Genomic DNA, 16,424 nt, shown 5'->3' with positions numbered 1-16,424 from the left:
CCCAGTGTGAGGCAGCAGTGTGACCCAGTGTGGGGCAGCTGTGTGACCCAGTGTGGGGCAGCAGTATGACCTTGTGTGAGCAGAACTGTGACCCAGTGTGAGGCAGCAGTGTGACACAGTGTGGGGCAGCAGTGTGACCCAGTGTGAGGCAGCAGTGTTACCCAGTGTGGGTCAGCAGTGTGACCCAGTGTGAGGCAGCAGTGTGACCCAGTGTGAGGCAGCAGTGTGTCCCAGTGTGAGGCAGCAGTGTGACCCAGTGTGGGGCAGCAGTGTGACCCAGTGTGAGGCAGCAGTGTGACCCAGTGTGAGGCAGCAGTGTGACCCAGTGTGGGGCAGCAGTGTGACCCAGTGTGAGGCAGCAGTGTGACCCAGTGAGAGGCAGCAGTGTTACTCAGTGTGTGGCAGTGTGACCCAGTGTGAGGCAGCAGTGTGACCCAGTGAGAGGCAGCAGTGTTACTCAGTGTGTGGCAGTGTGACCCAGTTTGGGGCAGCAGTGTGACCCAGTGTGGGGCAGCAGTGTGACCCAGTGTGAGGCAGCAGTGTGACCCAGTGTGGGGCAGCAGTGTGACCCAGTTTGGGGCAGCAGTGTGACCCAGTGTGAGGCAGCAGTGTGACCCAGTGTGGGGCAGCAGTGTGACCCAGTGTGAGGCAGCAGTGTGACCCAGTGTGGGGCAGCAGTGTGAACCAGTGTGGGACAGCAGTGTGACCCAGTGTGGGGTAGCAGTGTGACCCAGTTTGGGCAGCAGTGTGACCCAGTGTGGGGCAGCAGTGTGACCCAGTGTGGGGCAGCAGTATGACCCAGTGTGGGGTAGCAGTGTGACCCAGTGTGAGGCAGCAGTGTGACCCAGTGTGAGGCTGCAGTGTGACCCAGTGTGGGGCAGCAGTGTGACCCATTGTGAGGCAGCAGTGTGACCCAGTGTGTGGCAGTGTGACCCAGTTTGGGGCACCAGTGTGAACCAGTGTGAGGCACCAGTGTGACCCAGTGTGGGGCAGCAGTGTGACCCAGTGTGAGGCAGCAGTGTGACCCAGTGTGGGGTAGCAGTGTGACCCAGTGTGGTGTAGCAGTGTGACCCAGTGTGGGGCAGCAGTATGACAAAGTGTGAGCTAGCAGTGTGTCCCAGTGTGGGGCAGCAGTGTGACCCAGTGTGGGGTAGCAGTGTCACCCAGTGTGAGGCAACGGTGTGACCCAGTGTGAGGCAGCAGTGTGACCCAGTGTGGGGTAGCAGTGTGACCCAGTGTGAGGCTGCAGTGTGACCCAGTGTGGGGTAGCAGTGTGACCCAGTGAGAAGCAGCAGTGTGACCCAGTGAGGGGCAGTGTGACCCAGTGTGGGGCAGCAGTGTGACCCAGTGTGAGGCAGTAGTGTGACCCAGTGTGGGGCAGCAGTATGACCCAGTGTGGGGCAGCAGTGTGACCCAGTGTGGGGCAGCAGTGTGACCCAGTGTGAGGCAGCAGTGTGACCCAGTGTGGGGCAGCAGTGTGACCCAGTGTGGGGCAGCAGTGTGACCCAGTGTGAGGCAGCAGTGTGACTCAGTGTGGGGCAGCAGTGTGACCCAGTGTGGGGCAGCAGTGTGACCCAGTTTGGGCAGCGGTGTGACCCAGTGTGGGGCAGCAGTGTGACCCAGTGTGGGGCAGCAGTGTGTCCCAGTGTGGGGCAGCAGTGTGACCCAGTGTGGGGCAGCAGTGTGACCCAGTGTGGGGCAGCAGTGTGACCCAGCAGTGTGACCCAGTGTGAGGCAGCAGTGTGACCCAGTGTGGGGCAGTGTGACCCAGTGTGGGGCAGCAGTGTGACCCAGTGTGGGCCAGCAGTGTGACCAGTGTGGGGCAATGTGACCCAGTGTGGGGCAGCAGTGTGACCCAATGTGGGGCAGCAGTGTGACCCAGTGTGGGGTAGCAGTGTGACCCAGTGTGGAGCAGCAGTGTGACCCAGTGTGTGCTAGCAGTGTGACCCAGTGTGGGGCAGCAGTGTGACCCAGTGTGAGGCAGCAGTGTGACCCAGTGTGGGGTAGCAGTGTGACCCAGTGTGAGGCAGCAGTGTGACCCAGTGTGGGGCAGTGTGACCCAGTGTGGGGCAGCAGTGTGTCCCAGTGTGAGGCAGCAGTGTGACCCAGTGTGGGGCAGTGTGACCCAGTGTGGGGCAGCAGTGTGACCCAGTGTGAGGCAGCAGTGTGACCCAGTGTGGGGCAGCAGTGTGACCCAGTGTGGGGCAGCTGTGTGACCCAGTGTGGGGCAGCAGTGTGACCCAGTGTGGGGCAGCAGTGTGACCCAGTGTGAGGCAGCAGTGTGACCCAGATTGAGGCAGCAGTGTGACCCAGTGTGGGGTAGCAGTGTGACCCAGTGTGAGGCAGCAGTGTGACCCAGTGTGGGGCAGTGTGACCCAGTGTGGGGCAGCAGTGTGTCCCAGTGTGAGGCAGCAGTGTGACTCAGTGTGGGGCAGTGTGACCCAGTGTGGGGCAGCAGTGTGACTCAGTGTGGGGCAGTGTGACCCAGTGTGGGGCAGCAGTGTGACCCAGTGTGGGGCAGCAGTGTGACCCAGTGTGAGGCAGCAGTGTGACCCAGATTGAGGCAGCAGTGTGACCCAGTGTGGGGCAGCAGTGTGACCCAGTGTGAGGCAGCAGTGTGACTCAGTGTGGGGCAGTGTGACCCAGTGTGGGGCAGCAGTGTGACCCAGTGTGAGGCAGCAGTGTGACTCAGTGTGGGGCAGTGTGACCCAGTGTGGGGCAGCAGTGTGACCCAGTGTGAGGCAGCAGTGTGACTCAGTGTGGGGCAGTGTGACCCAGTGTGGGGCAGCAGTGTGACCCAGTGTGAGGCAGCAGTGTGACCCAGTGTGGGGCAGCAGTGTGACCCAGTGTGGGGCAGCAGTGTGACCCAGTGTGAGGCAGCAGTGTGACTCAGTGTGGGGCAGTGTGACCCAGTGTGGGGCAGCAGTGTGACCCAGTGTGAGGCAGCAGTGTGACTCAGTGTGGGGCAGTGTGACCCAGTGTGGGGCAGCAGTGTGACCCAGTGTGAGGCAGCAGTGTGACCCAGTGTGGGGCAGCAGTGTGACCCAGTGTGGGGCAGCAGTGTGACCCAGTGTGGGGCAGCAGTGTGACTCAGTGTGGGGCAGCAGTGTGACCCAGTGTGGGGCAGCAGTGTGACCCAGTTTTGGCAGCGGTGTGACCCAATGTGGGGCAGCAGTGTGACCCAGTGTGGGGCAGCAGTGTGACCCAGCAGTGTGACCCAGTGTGAGGCAGCAGTGTGACCCAGTGTGGGGCAGTGTGACCCAGTGTGGGGCAGCAGTGTGACCCAGTGTGAGCCAGCAGTGTGACCCAGTGTGGGGCAATGTGACCCAGTGTGGGGCAGCAGTGTGACCCAATGTGGGGCAGCAGTGTGACCCAGTGTGAGGCAGCGGTGTGACCCAGTGTGAGGCAGCAGTGTGACCCAGTGTGGGGTAGCAGTGTGACCCAGTGTGAGGCAGCAGTGTGACCCATTGTGAGGCAGCAGTGTGACCCAGTGTGGGGTAGCAGTGTGACCCAGTGTGGGGCAGCAGTGTGACCCAGTGTGGGGCAGCAGTGTGACCCAGTGTGGGGCAGCAGTGTGACCCAGTGTGCGGCAGCAGTGTGACCCAGTGTGGGGCAGCAGTGTGACCCAGTGTGCGGCAGCAGTGTGACCCAGTGTGGGGCAGCAGTGTGACCCAGTGTGCGGCAGCAGTGTGACCCAGTGTGAGGCAGCAGTGTGACCCAGTGTGGGGCAGTGTGACCCAGTGTGGGGCAGCAGTGTGACCCAGTGTGCGGCAGCAGTGTGACCCAGTGTGAGGCAGCAGTGTGACCCAGTGTGGGGCAGCAGTGTGACCCAGTGTGAGGCAGCAGTGTGACCCAGTGTGGGGCAGCAGTGTGACCCAGTGTGCGGCAGCAGTGTGACCCAGTGTGAGGCAGCAGTGTGACCCAGTGTGGGGCAGCAGTGTGACCCAGTGTGGGGCAGCAGTGTGACCCAGTGTGAGGCAGCAGTGTGACCCAGTGTGGGGCAGTGTGACCCAGTGTGGGGCAGCAGTGTGACCCAGTGTGAGGCAGCAGTGTGACCCAGTGTGGGGCAGCAGTGTGACCCAGTGTGGGGCAGCAGTGTGACCCAGTGTGTGCCAGCGGTGTGACCCAGTGTGGGGCAGCAGTGTGACCCAGTGTGGGGCAGCAGTGTGACCCAGTGTGGGGCAGCAGTGTGACCCAGTGTGGGGCAGCAGTGTGACCCAGTGTGTGCCAGCAGTGTGACCCAGTGTGGGGCAGCAGTGTGACCCAGTGTGGGGCAGCAGTGTGACCCAGTGTGAGGCAGCAGTGTGACCCAGTGTGGGGCAGCAGTGTGACCCAGTGTGGGGCAGCAGTGTGACCCAGTGTGGTGTAGCAGTGTGACCCAGTGTGGGGTAGCAGTGTGACCCAGTGTGAGGCAGCAGTGTGACCCAGTGTGAGGCAGCAGTGTGACCCAGTGTGGGGCAGCAGTGTGACCCAGTGTGGGGCAGCAGTGTGACCCAGTGTGGGGCAGCAGTGTGACCCAGTGTGAGCTAAGCTGTGCTGTGTGAAGTGGCACTGCCTGCATGGACAGGCTGGGCTCTCAGTGATCCATCTGGTCAGGTACCTTCTCACCAGACGGCCCAGGTGGGCCATTATCTCCAGCCGGCCCAAACCGGCCTTTCGGACCCTCCGGACCATCTTCTCCCCTGGGACCCGCTGGACCAAGCTCACCCTGAGAGAAAACAATAATACCAAACAGTTGATTAGAAAGAGCCCTGAGAGGGAGAGGCAGAGAAAGAGGGAGGAACATTTAGGTGAATGGAATGCCAGGGAAATAGAAATGGGAGAAAGGATGAAGGAGCTGGGGGTGCTGGGGTCAACAAAGCAAACAAGGGAAATGAGGGTAATTGAGATAAGGGCCACTGACAGCAAAGGACATGGAAGAAAGGAGAGAGTCTCCTTTATGCAAGAAGTGAGGGAGAGCAAGTTTCAAAAATATACTTTATTCATAAACTGTCTTTATATATTCGTAGATGATCACTAAAGCAGTTCACAGCAGTATGTGAAGAAACAAACATTGGAGTTTGACTCTCCAACGAACACTGCAAAGGCATTTCTTACTTGTACAAGAGTATATTTACGATTATTTGGGATAGTGACAGGTCAAAGGGCAGAGGGCAAAGACAGTGTTCCTATAGTTAGCTCTGCCTGAAGACTCATTCCCTTTACAGAGAGTGGGAGTGGACTGGGACCTGATTGGATGGCGAATTCTATCTGTCTCCCAGGGTTTTGCTCATTAGCCTGTCCTCTCGGACGCTGCCTGAACTGCTGTGCTCTTCCAGCACCACTAATCCAGAATCTGTCCTCTCTCTCGGAAATTCAAACTCTGTGCCCTTCCTCTTCTGGACTTTTGCATTTCAGAATATTAATGAGCTGCATCTCTTTCCAAACAGATGAAAATGTGAAATATTTTGGACCACTTTATCCTTCTAATGACTGAATCTTGACAGAAAACCAAATTCTCTTTGAACAACGCTCCTTTGTGGGCTGGTTTGGATTTACAATGTGTTGTGCTGCACTGATATCATGTGGAAACAGTGAGAGCTTGGCTGAGGGGAGACTCTCAGAGGAGACGATGTAACTGTGACAGTAAATCACTCCGGCTCTGAAGGACAGACTCGGGTTACCGGATAATTCAGCTCCAGCCGCTTGTCTCCGTGATGCTGAAGGAATGAACAGCAGCTCAGAAACTAAACTGGTCCCTGGCCAGAACCAATGGCCTTGGAGTCAGAGACGGCAAAGGAATGAGATCATGAAATACTACAACACATGGAATATAATGACAGTGTGTGAAAGAGACGGACAGAGAGTCAGAGAGAGAGAGTGGAGGGGGAGAGAGGGACGGGGGAGGTAGAGAGACAGAGGTAGAACAAGGGAGAGAGAGCAAGAATGAGGGGGAGAGAGAGTTAGAGGGAGAGAGAGAGGTAGATTGGGAGAGTAAGAGAGAGAGAGTTAGAGAGTTCAGTGTGAGAACCATTGACATGGTGAGGACAGCTGGGCTGAGGAGCGGACACATACACAGGAACCTTCCCAAACCTACAAGGGTGGGATTGAGGTTCTTGATGCTTCAGTCTGGGTGAAGCTGTCTTCTGGAAAGGTGGGAGAAGGGTCTTTGAATATCTTTTGTTTCAGGGATGAAAGATGATCAGGTTGAGCGGGAATGTGGAGAATCAGTTCAGCCACGGTCTCATTGAACAATGCTGCAGGGGCTTGAAGGGTAGAGTGACCTCTGCCTGCTCCTAATCCACAGGTTTCTACGGTTACTAACCATGGTCACTAAGGACCTGCTTTGACACATGGGACTGATCAACTGTCACTAGGAGACCAGCTGCCGAGCAATATGCTCACCTTTCTGATCATTCATTTCAATGAGTGGACTCAGTGAGAGTTATGGTGAAAACCTCACCTCACTCTTCAATTCTCTGTGTTACTGTCTGTCAGGGAGGTGTTTCCCTCTAACTCTGTTTACCTCAATCATCTCAGAGGGATTAATCACCAACTGGAAACCTGGGTTACATTTTGGCTGTTACACATTTAGTGCTCTCAGGCCTGGAGAGACTGTGGAAGAGAGTTACAGGAATGAGTCCAGGGATGAGGGACTATGGTGATTGAGGAGAGACTGCAGACCCTGGGATTGTCCTTCTCAGAGCAGAGAAAGTTGAGGGGAGATTTAATCAAGGAGTTCAAAATCAGGGTCAGGTTTGTTTGATGAATGAGAGAAACTGCTCCCAGGGGCAGGAGGGTCAGGGACCAGACAGACACAGACTGAAGGGTATCAGGAAAAGGACCAGAGTCGGGGAGGAGGAGAATTTATTTTTGCACATCAGTTTATTGTGATCTGAGACATGCTGCCTGAAAGGGAGATGGGAGCAGACTGAACAGGAACTTTTGAAACAGTGGATCAAAGATATTTGAGAAGGAGATTTTTTGGAGGTTCAGGAGAAAGAGCAGGGTAATGGGGAGGAGTGGGATTAACTGGATACATTTTTCAGAGAGTTGCTATAGACGTGATGGGCTGAATGGTCTCTTGCTGGGCTGTATCATTCTGCGATTCCTTTCATTACTTCAGTGCCAGGATGTTATGTTTGAGAACTCACTCTGTCGCCCTTTACTCCCATATCACCCTTGAATCCTGGGAAACCATCTTCACCCTGTTAAAACACAAAGACAATAGGACAATGAGACTGTGTCTCCAGCTATCACTGAAGCCACTCCCACTAAGGCAGATCCCAAATAATAACACACTGACCCCCCGCCAACAAACTCCCACATACCCAACACACACTCGCACTCACCTTCCACCTTGTTCACACACAGACAAATCACACACTTGGCTTCTGTCTCTCAACACTCTGTAAATCCCAGATTCTTTCCAAGGTTTGTAATAGACCCCTGCCTCACACTTTGATGGTGATGATCTGTTGCTTACCTTCTCGCCTTTATGTCCCATCAAGCCACGAACACCATCAGCACCCTGAAAAAAAAACAGGTCAGATCTCACAGGTTAGTAAAATAACCTGGCAGTGCACAGCAACCAGTGTACCAATTCTGTGCCAGGACACAGCCCTGGGAGAGAGAAGAGCAAGGAGCAGCCTCCCTCAGTTTTGATCCCAGCTGATGGGAACACTGGACAAGTCAGATCTCAGAAGAAGATTCGGATTGATAAATCATGGGTTTATTTGTTCAGCTTGTTTGACAAAAGGCTACCGGTATACTTTAAAAAAAGAAAATCACATTTATTACAGAAAAGAAAAGCACGACCGAGACAGGAAAAACAGAATTATCTCACTGCAAACACCAGAAAGATGTTTCATTCTGTAACACCCTTGCAGATAGAGTCATCCTTATCGCCACAACAAAGCTTCTTCTTTATCGGGAACACCTGTAATTAGTTCCCTTTCAGCAAATTTATGTGATTAATAATAGGCTACTCCTTCCCATAAAGGTCTCTTTCCAGACCCTCAACACAGATTGTTAACAAAGCTCACTATTCCCGGTCTTCACATCTTCCATGAAGGTGCCAAATGTCTTCCTTTCTGACACAACTGAGAATTCTGCTTGTGGATATTTTCCCTCAGTGAGGATCTCTGAACAGTACCCCAGTGAGAGTCAGTGTGTGTGGGAGCCGTACCCCAGTGAGAGTCAGTGTGTGTGGGAGCTGTACCCCAGTGAGAGTCAGTGTGTGTGGGAGCCGTACCCCAGTGAGAGTCAGTGTGTGTGGGAGTGTACCCCAGTGAGAGTCAGTGTGTTTGGGAGTGTACCCCAGTGAGAGTCAGTGTGTTTGGGAGTGTACCCCAGTGAGAGTCAGTGTGTGTGGGAGTGTACCCCAGTGAGAGTCAGTGTGTTTGGGAGTGTACCCCAGTGAGAGTCAGTGTGTGTGGGAGCTGTACCCCAGTGAGAGTCAGTACGTGTGTGGGAGCTGTACTCAGTGAGAGTAAGTGTGCGTGGGAGCTGTACCCCAGTGAGAGTCAGTGTGTGTGGGATTGTACCCCAGTGAGAGTCAGTGTGTTTGGGGGTTTCCCCAGTGAGAGTCAGTGTGTGTGGGAGCTGTACCCCAGTGAGAGTCAGTGTGTGTGGGAGCTGTACCCCAGTGAGAGTCAGTGCGTGTGGGAGCTGTACCCCAGTGAGAGTCAGTGTGTGTGGGACTGTACCCCAGTGAGAGTCAGTGTGTGGGAGCTGTACCCCAGTGAGAGTCAGTGTGTTTGGGAGTATACCACAGTGAGAGTCAGTGTGTGTGGGAGCTCTAGCCCAGTGAGAGTCAGTGCGTGTGGGAGCTGTACTCAGTGAGAGTCAGTGTGCGTGGGAGCTGTACCCCAGTGAGAGTCAGTGTGTGTGAGAGCTGTACCCCAGTGAGCGGCAGTGTGTGTGGGACTGTACCCCAGTGAGAGTCAGTGTGTGTGGGAGCTCTAGCCCAGTGAGAGTCAGTGTGTGTGAGAGCTGTACCCCAGTGAGCGGCAGTGTGTGTGGGAGCTGTACCCCAGTGAGAGTCAGTGTGTGGGAGCTGTACCCCAGTAAGAGTCAGTGTGTTTGGGAGTGTACCCCAGTGAGAGTCAGTGTGTGGGGGGGCTATACCCCAGTGAGAGTCAGTGCGTGTGGGAGCTGTACTCAGTGAGAGTCAGTGTGCGTGGGAGCTGTACCCCAGTGAGAGTCAGTGTGTGTGGGACTGTACCCCAGTGAGAGTCAGTGTGTTTGGGAGTGTACCTCAGTGAGAGTCAGTGTGTGTGGGAGACTGTACCCCAGTGAGAGACAGTGTGTGACGGAGCTGTACCCCAGTGAGAGTCAGTATGTGTGGGACTGTACCCCAGTGAGAGTCAGTGTGTGTGGGACTGTACCCCAGTGAGAGTCAGTGTGTGTGGGGACTATACCCCAGTGAGAGTCAGTGTGTGTGGGAGCTGTACCCCAGTGAGAGTCAGTGTGTGTGGGACTGTACCCCAGTGAGAGTCAGTGTGTGTGGGGAGCTGTACCCCAGTGAGAGTCAGTGCATGTGGGACTGTACCCCAGTGAGAGTCAGTGTGTGTGGGACTGTACCCCAGTGAGAGTCAGTGTGTGTGGGAGCTGTACCCCAGTGAGAGTCAGTGTGTGTGGGAGCTGTACCCCAGTGAGAGTCAGTGTGTGTGGGAGCTGTACTCAGTGAGAGTCAGTGTGTGTGGGACTGTACCCCAGTGAGAGTCAGTGTGTGTGGGAGCCGTACCCCAGTGAGAGTCAGTATGTGTGGGAGCTGTACCCCAGTGAGAGTCAGTGTGTGTGGCAGCTGTACCCCAGTGAGAGTCAGTGTGTGTGGGAGCTGTACCCCAGTGAGAGTCAGTGCGCGTGGGAGCTGTACTCAGTGAGAGTCAGTGTGTTTGGGAGTGTACCTCAGTGAGAGTCAGTGTGTGTGGGAGACTGTACCCCAGTGAGAGTCAGTGTGTGTGGGAGCTGTACCCCAGTGAGAGTCAGTGTGTGTGGGACTGTACCCCAGTGAGAGTCAGTGTGTGTGGGAGCTGTACCCCAGTGAGAGTCAGTGTGTGTGGGAGCTGTACCCCAGTGAGAGTCAGTGTGTGTGGGAGCTGTACCCCAGTGAGAGTCAGTGCGTGTGGGAGCTGCACTCAGTGAGAGTCAGTGTGCGTGGGAGCTGTACCCCAGTGAGAGTCAGTGTGTGTGGGAGCTGTACCCCAGTGAGAGTCAGTGTGTGTGGGACTGTACCCCTGTGAGTGTCAGTGTGTGGGAGCTGCACCCCAGTGAGAGTCAGTGTGTTTGGGAGTGTACCCCAGTGAGAGTCAGTGTGTGTGGGAGCTGTACCCCAGTGAGAGTCTGTGTGTGTGGGAGCCGTACCCCAGTGAGAGTCAGTGTGTTTGGGAGTGTACCCCATTGAGAGTCAGTGTGTGTGGGAGCTATACCCCAGTGAGAGTCAGTGCATGTGGGAGCTGTACTCAGTGAGAGTCAGTGTGCGTGGGAGCTGTACCCCAGTGAGAGTCAGTGTGTGTGGGACTGCACCCCAGTGAGAGTCAGTGTGTGTGGGACTGTAGCCCAGTGAGAGTCAGTGTGTTTGGGAGTGTACCTCAGTGAGAGTCTGTGTGTGTGGGAGACTGTACCCCAGTGAGAGACAGTGTGTGTGGGAGCTGTACCCCAGTGAGAGTCAGTGTGTGTGGGACTGTACCCCAGTGAGAGTCAGTTTGTGTGGGAGCTGTACCCCAGTGAGAGTCAGTGTGTGTGGGGACTATACCCCAGTGAGAGTCAGTGCATGTGGGACTGTACCCCAGTGAGAGACAGTGTGTGTGGGAGCCGTACTCAGTGAGAGTCAGTGTGCGTGGGAGCTGTACCCCAGTGAGAGTCAGTGTGTGTGGGAGCTGTACCCCAGTGAGAGTCAGTGTGTGTGGGAGCTGTACCCCAGTGAGAGTCAGTGCGTGTGGGAGCTGCACTCAGTGAGAGTCAGTGTGCGTGGGAGCTGTACCCCAGTGAGAGTCAGTGTGTGTGGGAGCTGTACCCCAGTGAGAGTCAGTGTGTGTGGGACTGTACCCCTGTGAGTGTCAGTGTGTGGGAGCTGCACCCCAGTGAGAGTCAGTGTGTTTGGGAGTGTACCCCAGTGAGAGTCAGTGTGTGTGGGAGCTGTACCCCAGTGAGAGTCTGTGTGTGTGGGAGCCGTACCCCAGTGAGAGTCAGTGTGTTTGGGAGTGTACCCCATTGAGAGTCAGTGTGTGTGGGAGCTATACCCCAGTGAGAGTCAGTGTGTGTGGGAGCTGTACCCCAGTGAGAGTCAGTGTGTGTGGGAGCTGTACCCCAGTGAGAGTCAGTGTGTGTGGGAGCTGTACCCCAGTGAGAGTCAGTGCGTGTGGGAGCTGCACTCAGTGAGAGTCAGTGTGCGTGGGAGCTGTACCCCAGTGAGAGTCAGTGTGTGTGGGAGCTGTACCCCAGTGAGAGTCAGTGTGTGTGGGACTGTACCCCTGTGAGTGTCAGTGTGTGGGAGCTGCACCCCAGTGAGAGTCAGTGTGTTTGGGAGTGTACCCCAGTGAGAGTCAGTGTGTGTGGGAGCTGTACCCCAGTGAGAGTCTGTGTGTGTGGGAGCCGTACCCCAGTGAGAGTCAGTGTGTTTGGGAGTGTACCCCATTGAGAGTCAGTGTGTGTGGGAGCTATACCCCAGTGAGAGTCAGTGCATGTGGGAGCTGTACTCAGTGAGAGTCAGTGTGCGTGGGAGCTGTACCCCAGTGAGAGTCAGTGTGTGTGGGACTGCACCCCAGTGAGAGTCAGTGTGTGTGGGACTGTAGCCCAGTGAGAGTCAGTGTGTTTGGGAGTGTACCTCAGTGAGAGTCTGTGTGTGTGGGAGACTGTACCCCAGTGAGAGACAGTGTGTGTGGGAGCTGTACCCCAGTGAGAGTCAGTGTGTGTGGGACTGTACCCCAGTGAGAGTCAGTTTGTGTGGGAGCTGTACCCCAGTGAGAGTCAGTGTGTGTGGGGACTATACCCCAGTGAGAGTCAGTGCATGTGGGACTGTACCCCAGTGAGAGACAGTGTGTGTGGGAGCCGTACTCAGTGAGAGTCAGTGTGCGTGGGAGCTGTACCCCAGTGAGAGTCAGTGTGTGTGGGACTGTACCCCAGTGAGAGTCAGTGTGTGTGGGGACTATACCCCAGTGAGAGACAGTGCATGTGGGACTGTACCCCAGTGAGAGTCAGTGTGTGTGGGAGCTGTACTCAGTGAGAGTCAGTGTGCGTGGGAGCTGTACCCCAGTGAGAGTCAGTGTGTGTGGGACTGCACCCAGTGAGAGTCAGTGTGTGTGGGACTTTACCCCAGTGAGAGTCAGTGTGTGTGGGAGTTGTACCCCAGTAGAGTCAGTGTGTGAGGGACTGTGCCCCAGTGAGGGTCAGTGTGTGTGGGAGCAGTACCCCAGTGAGAGTCAGTGTGTGTGGGAGCTGTACCCCAGTAGAGTCAGTGCATGTGGGACTGTACCCCAGTGAGAGTCAGTGTGTGTGGGAGCTGTACCCCAGTGAGAGTCAGTGTGTGTGGGACTGTACCCCAGTGAGAGTCAGTGTGTTTGGGGGTTTCCCCAGTGAGAGTCAGTGTGTGTGGGAGCTGTACCCCAGTGAGAGTCAGTGTGTGTGGGAGCTGTACCCCAGTGAGAGTCAGTGCGTGTGGGAGCTGTACCCCAGTGAGAGTCAGTGTGTGTGGGACTGTACCCCAGTGAGAGTCAGTGTGTGGGAGCTGTACCCCAGTGAGGGTCAGTGTGTTTGGGAGTATACCACAGTGAGAGTCAGTGTGTGTGGGAGCTCTAGCCCAGTGAGAGTCAGTGCGTGTGGGAGCTGTACTCAGTGAGAGTCAGTGTGCGTGGGAGCTGTACCCCAGTGAGAGTCAGTGTGTGTGAGAGCTGTACCCCAGTGAGCGGCAGTGTGTGTGGGACTGTACCCCAGTGAGAGTCAGTGTGTGGGAGCTGTACCCCAGTAAGAGTCAGTGTGTTTGGGAGTGTACCCCAGTGAGAGTCAGTGTGTGGGGGGGCTATACCCCAGTGAGAGTCAGTGCGTGTGGGAGCTGTACTCAGTGAGAGTCAGTGTGCGTGGGAGCTGTACCCCAGTGAGAGTCAGTGTGTGTGGGACTGTACCCCAGTGAGAGTCAGTGTGTTTGGGAGTGTACCTCAGTGAGAGTCAGTGTGTGTGGGAGACTGTACCCCAGTGAGAGACAGTGTGTGACGGAGCTGTACCCCAGTGAGAGTCAGTATGTGTGGGACTGTACCCCAGTGAGAGTCAGTGTGTGTGGGACTGTACCCCAGTGAGAGTCAGTGTGTGTGGGGACTATACCCCAGTGAGAGTCAGTGTGTGTGGGAGCTGTACCCCAGTGAGAGTCAGTGTGTGTGGGACTGTACCCCAGTGAGAGTCAGTGTGTGTGGGGAGCTGTACCCCAGTGAGAGTCAGTGCATGTGGGACTGTACCCCAGTGAGAGTCAGTGTGTCTGGGACTGTACCCCAGTGAGAGTCAGTGTGTGTGGGAGCTGTACCCCAGTGAGAGTCAGTGTGTGTGGGAGCTGTACCCCAGTGAGAGTCAGTGTGTGTGGGAGCTGTACTCAGTGAGAGTCAGTGTGTGTGGGACTGTACCCCAGTGAGAGTCAGTGTGTGTGGGAGCCGTACCCCAGTGAGAGTCAGTATGTGTGGGAGCTGTACCCCAGTGAGAGTCAGTGTGTGTGGCAGCTGTACCCCAGTGAGAGTCAGTGTGTGTGGGAGCTGTACCCCAGTGAGAGTCAGTGCGCGTGGGAGCTGTACTCAGTGAGAGTCAGTGTGTTTGGGAGTGTACCTCAGTGAGAGTCAGTGTGTGTGGGAGACTGTACCCCAGTGAGAGTCAGTGTGTGTGGGAGCTGTACCCCAGTGAGAGTCAGTGTGTGTGGGACTGTACCCCAGTGAGAGTCAGTGTGTGTGGGAGCTGTACCCCAGTGAGAGTCAGTGTGTGTGGGAGCTGTACCCCAGTGAGAGTCAGTGTGTGTGGGAGCTGTACCCCAGTGAGAGTCAGTGCGTGTGGGAGCTGCACTCAGTGAGAGTCAGTGTGCGTGGGAGCTGTACCCCAGTGAGAGTCAGTGTGTGTGGGAGCTGTACCCCAGTGAGAGTCAGTGTGTGTGGGACTGTACCCCTGTGAGTGTCAGTGTGTGGGAGCTGCACCCCAGTGAGAGTCAGTGTGTTTGGGAGTGTACCCCAGTGAGAGTCAGTGTGTGTGGGAGCTGTACCCCAGTGAGAGTCAGTGTGTGTGGGACTGTACCCCAGTGAGAGTCAGTGTGTGTGGGAGCTGTACCCCAGTGAGAGTCAGTGTGTGTGGGAGCTGTACCCCAGTGAGAGTCTGTGTGTGTGGGAGCCGTACCCCAGTGAGAGTCAGTGTGTTTGGGAGTGTACCCCATTGAGAGTCAGTGTGTGTGGGAGCTATAACCCAGTGAGAGTCAGTGCATGTGGGAGCTGTACTCAGTGAGAGTCAGTGTGCGTGGGAGCTGTACCCCAGTGAGAGTCAGTGTGTGTGGGACTGCACCCCAGTGAGAGTCAGTGTGTGTGGGACTGTAGCCCAGTGAGAGTCAGTGTGTTTGGGAGTGTACCTCAGTGAGAGTCTGTGTGTGTGGGAGACTGTACCCCAGTGAGAGACAGTGTGTGTGGGAGCTGTACCCCAGTGAGAGTCAGTGTGTGTGGGACTGTACCCCAGTGAGAGTCAGTTTGTGTGGGAGCTGTACACCAGTGAGAGTCAGTGTGTGTGGGGACTATACCCCAGTGAGAGTCAGTGCATGTGGGACTGTACCCCAGTGAGAGACAGTGTGTGTGGGAGCCGTACTCAGTGAGAGTCAGTGTGCGTGGGAGCTGTACCCCAGTGAGAGTCAGTGTGTGTGGGACTGTACCCCAGTGAGAGTCAGTGTGTGTGGGGACTATACCCCAGTGAGAGACAGTGCATGTGGGACTGTACCCCAGTGAGAGTCAGTGTGTGTGGGAGCTGTACTCAGTGAGAGTCAGTGTGCGTGGGAGCTGTACCCCAGTGAGAGTCAGTGTGTGTGGGACTGCGCCCAGTGAGAGTCAGTGTGTGTGGGAGATGTACCCCAGTGAGAGTCAGTCTGTGTGTGAGACTGTACCCCAGTGAGAGTCAGTGTGTGTGGGAGCTGTACCCCAGTGAGAGTCAGTGTGTGTGGGAGCTGTACCCCAGTGAGAGTCAGTGTGTGTGGGAGCCGTACCCCAGTGAGAGTCAGTGTGTGTGGGAGCTGTACCCCAGTGAGAGTCAGTGTGTGTGGGAGCTGTACCCCAGTAGAGTCAGTGTGTGAGGGACTGTGCCCCAGTGAGGGTCAGTGTGTGTGGGAGCAGTACCCCAGTGAGAGTCAGTGTGTGTGGGAGCTGTACCCCAGTAGAGTCAGTGCATGTGGGACTGTACCCCAGTGAGAGTCAGTGTGTGTGGGAGCTGTACCCCAGTGAGAGTCAGTGTGTGTGGGACTGTACCCCAGTGAGAGTCAGTGTGTTTGGGAGTGTACCCCAGTGAGAGTCAGTGTGTGTGGGACTGTACCCCAGTGAGAGTCAGTGTGTTTGGGAGTGTACCCCAGTGAGAGTCAGTGTGTGTGGGAGCTGTACCCCAGTGAGAGTCAGTGTGTGTGGGACTGTACCCCAGTAACAGTCAGTGTGTGGGAGCTGTACCCCAGTGAGAGTCAGTGTGTTTGGGAGTGTACCCCAATGAGAGTCAGTGTGTGTGGGAGCTGTACCCCAGTGAGAGTCAGTGTGTGTGGGAGCTATACCCCAGTGAGTGTCAGTGTGTGGGAGCTGTACCCCAGTGAGAGTCAGTGTGTGGGAGCTGTACCCCAGTGAGAGTCAGTGTGTTTGGGAGTGTACCCCAGTGAGAGTCAGTGTGCGTGGCAGCTGTACTCCAGTGAGAGTCAGTGTGTGTGGGACTGTACCCCAGTGAGAGTCAGTGTGTGTGGGAGACTGTACCCCAGTGAGAGACAGTGTGTGAGGGAGCTGTGGGACGGGGACGAAGGTGAGTCACCACTTCCGCCCCCACCAGCGCCACTCACCTGCATTCTGCTGACACGCCCCCCACAGACCCCACTGTCACTATCCCCACCCCCCAGAACCCCGAGGGGAACATCACCCCTGCTCATGACTCCATCCCCATTCCCCCCACCATCACACCCACTCCAGTTACTGGCTCTGCCCCCACTCCCAGCTCTACACCCACACCAGATCCCAGCTCCCAGCCCTGCCGAGTTTTCACCATCCCCCCAGACCACCCCCTCACTGAGGACGAACGATCAGTCCTCAGCAAAGGACTCACCTTCGTCCCCGTCCGTCCACGCATCAATGAATTTAATACACGCCGTGACATCGAACAATTCTTCCGTCGCCTCCGCCTCCGAGCTTACTTTCACAATCAGGACTCCCGCCCACCTTCTGAGGACCCCTTCGCCCACCTCCAACACACTG

General features: G+C 56.0%; 1 protein-coding gene across 2 annotated transcripts in view; it reads right to left on the bottom strand.

The window, feature by feature from the left end:
* col5a1 (procollagen, type V, alpha 1) overlaps window positions 1–16,424 on the bottom strand; it is a 653,133-nt gene that overhangs the window by 198,511 nt on the left and 438,198 nt on the right. For both annotated transcript variants that reach the window (XM_087998144.1, XM_087998143.1), the window contains exons 28-30: window positions 7,466–7,510; window positions 7,134–7,187; window positions 4,601–4,708 (exon numbers count right to left, since the gene is read on the bottom strand). In XM_087998144.1, the coding sequence (XP_087854270.1) occupies window positions 4,601–4,708; window positions 7,134–7,187; window positions 7,466–7,510 (207 nt within the window). The remainder of the gene's footprint in view (window positions 1–4,600; window positions 4,709–7,133; window positions 7,188–7,465; window positions 7,511–16,424) is intronic.

This window comes from Chiloscyllium plagiosum, unplaced genomic scaffold (assembly GCF_037043375.1).
Source record: "Chiloscyllium plagiosum isolate Xiang-an unplaced genomic scaffold, Cpla_swu_hap1 HiC_scaffold_21, whole genome shotgun sequence".
In the NCBI taxonomy this organism is placed as follows: domain Eukaryota; kingdom Metazoa; phylum Chordata; class Chondrichthyes; order Orectolobiformes; family Hemiscylliidae; genus Chiloscyllium; species Chiloscyllium plagiosum.
Note: the sequence above shows the minus strand (reverse complement) of the source record. Positions and strands in the feature narration are given on the sequence as shown.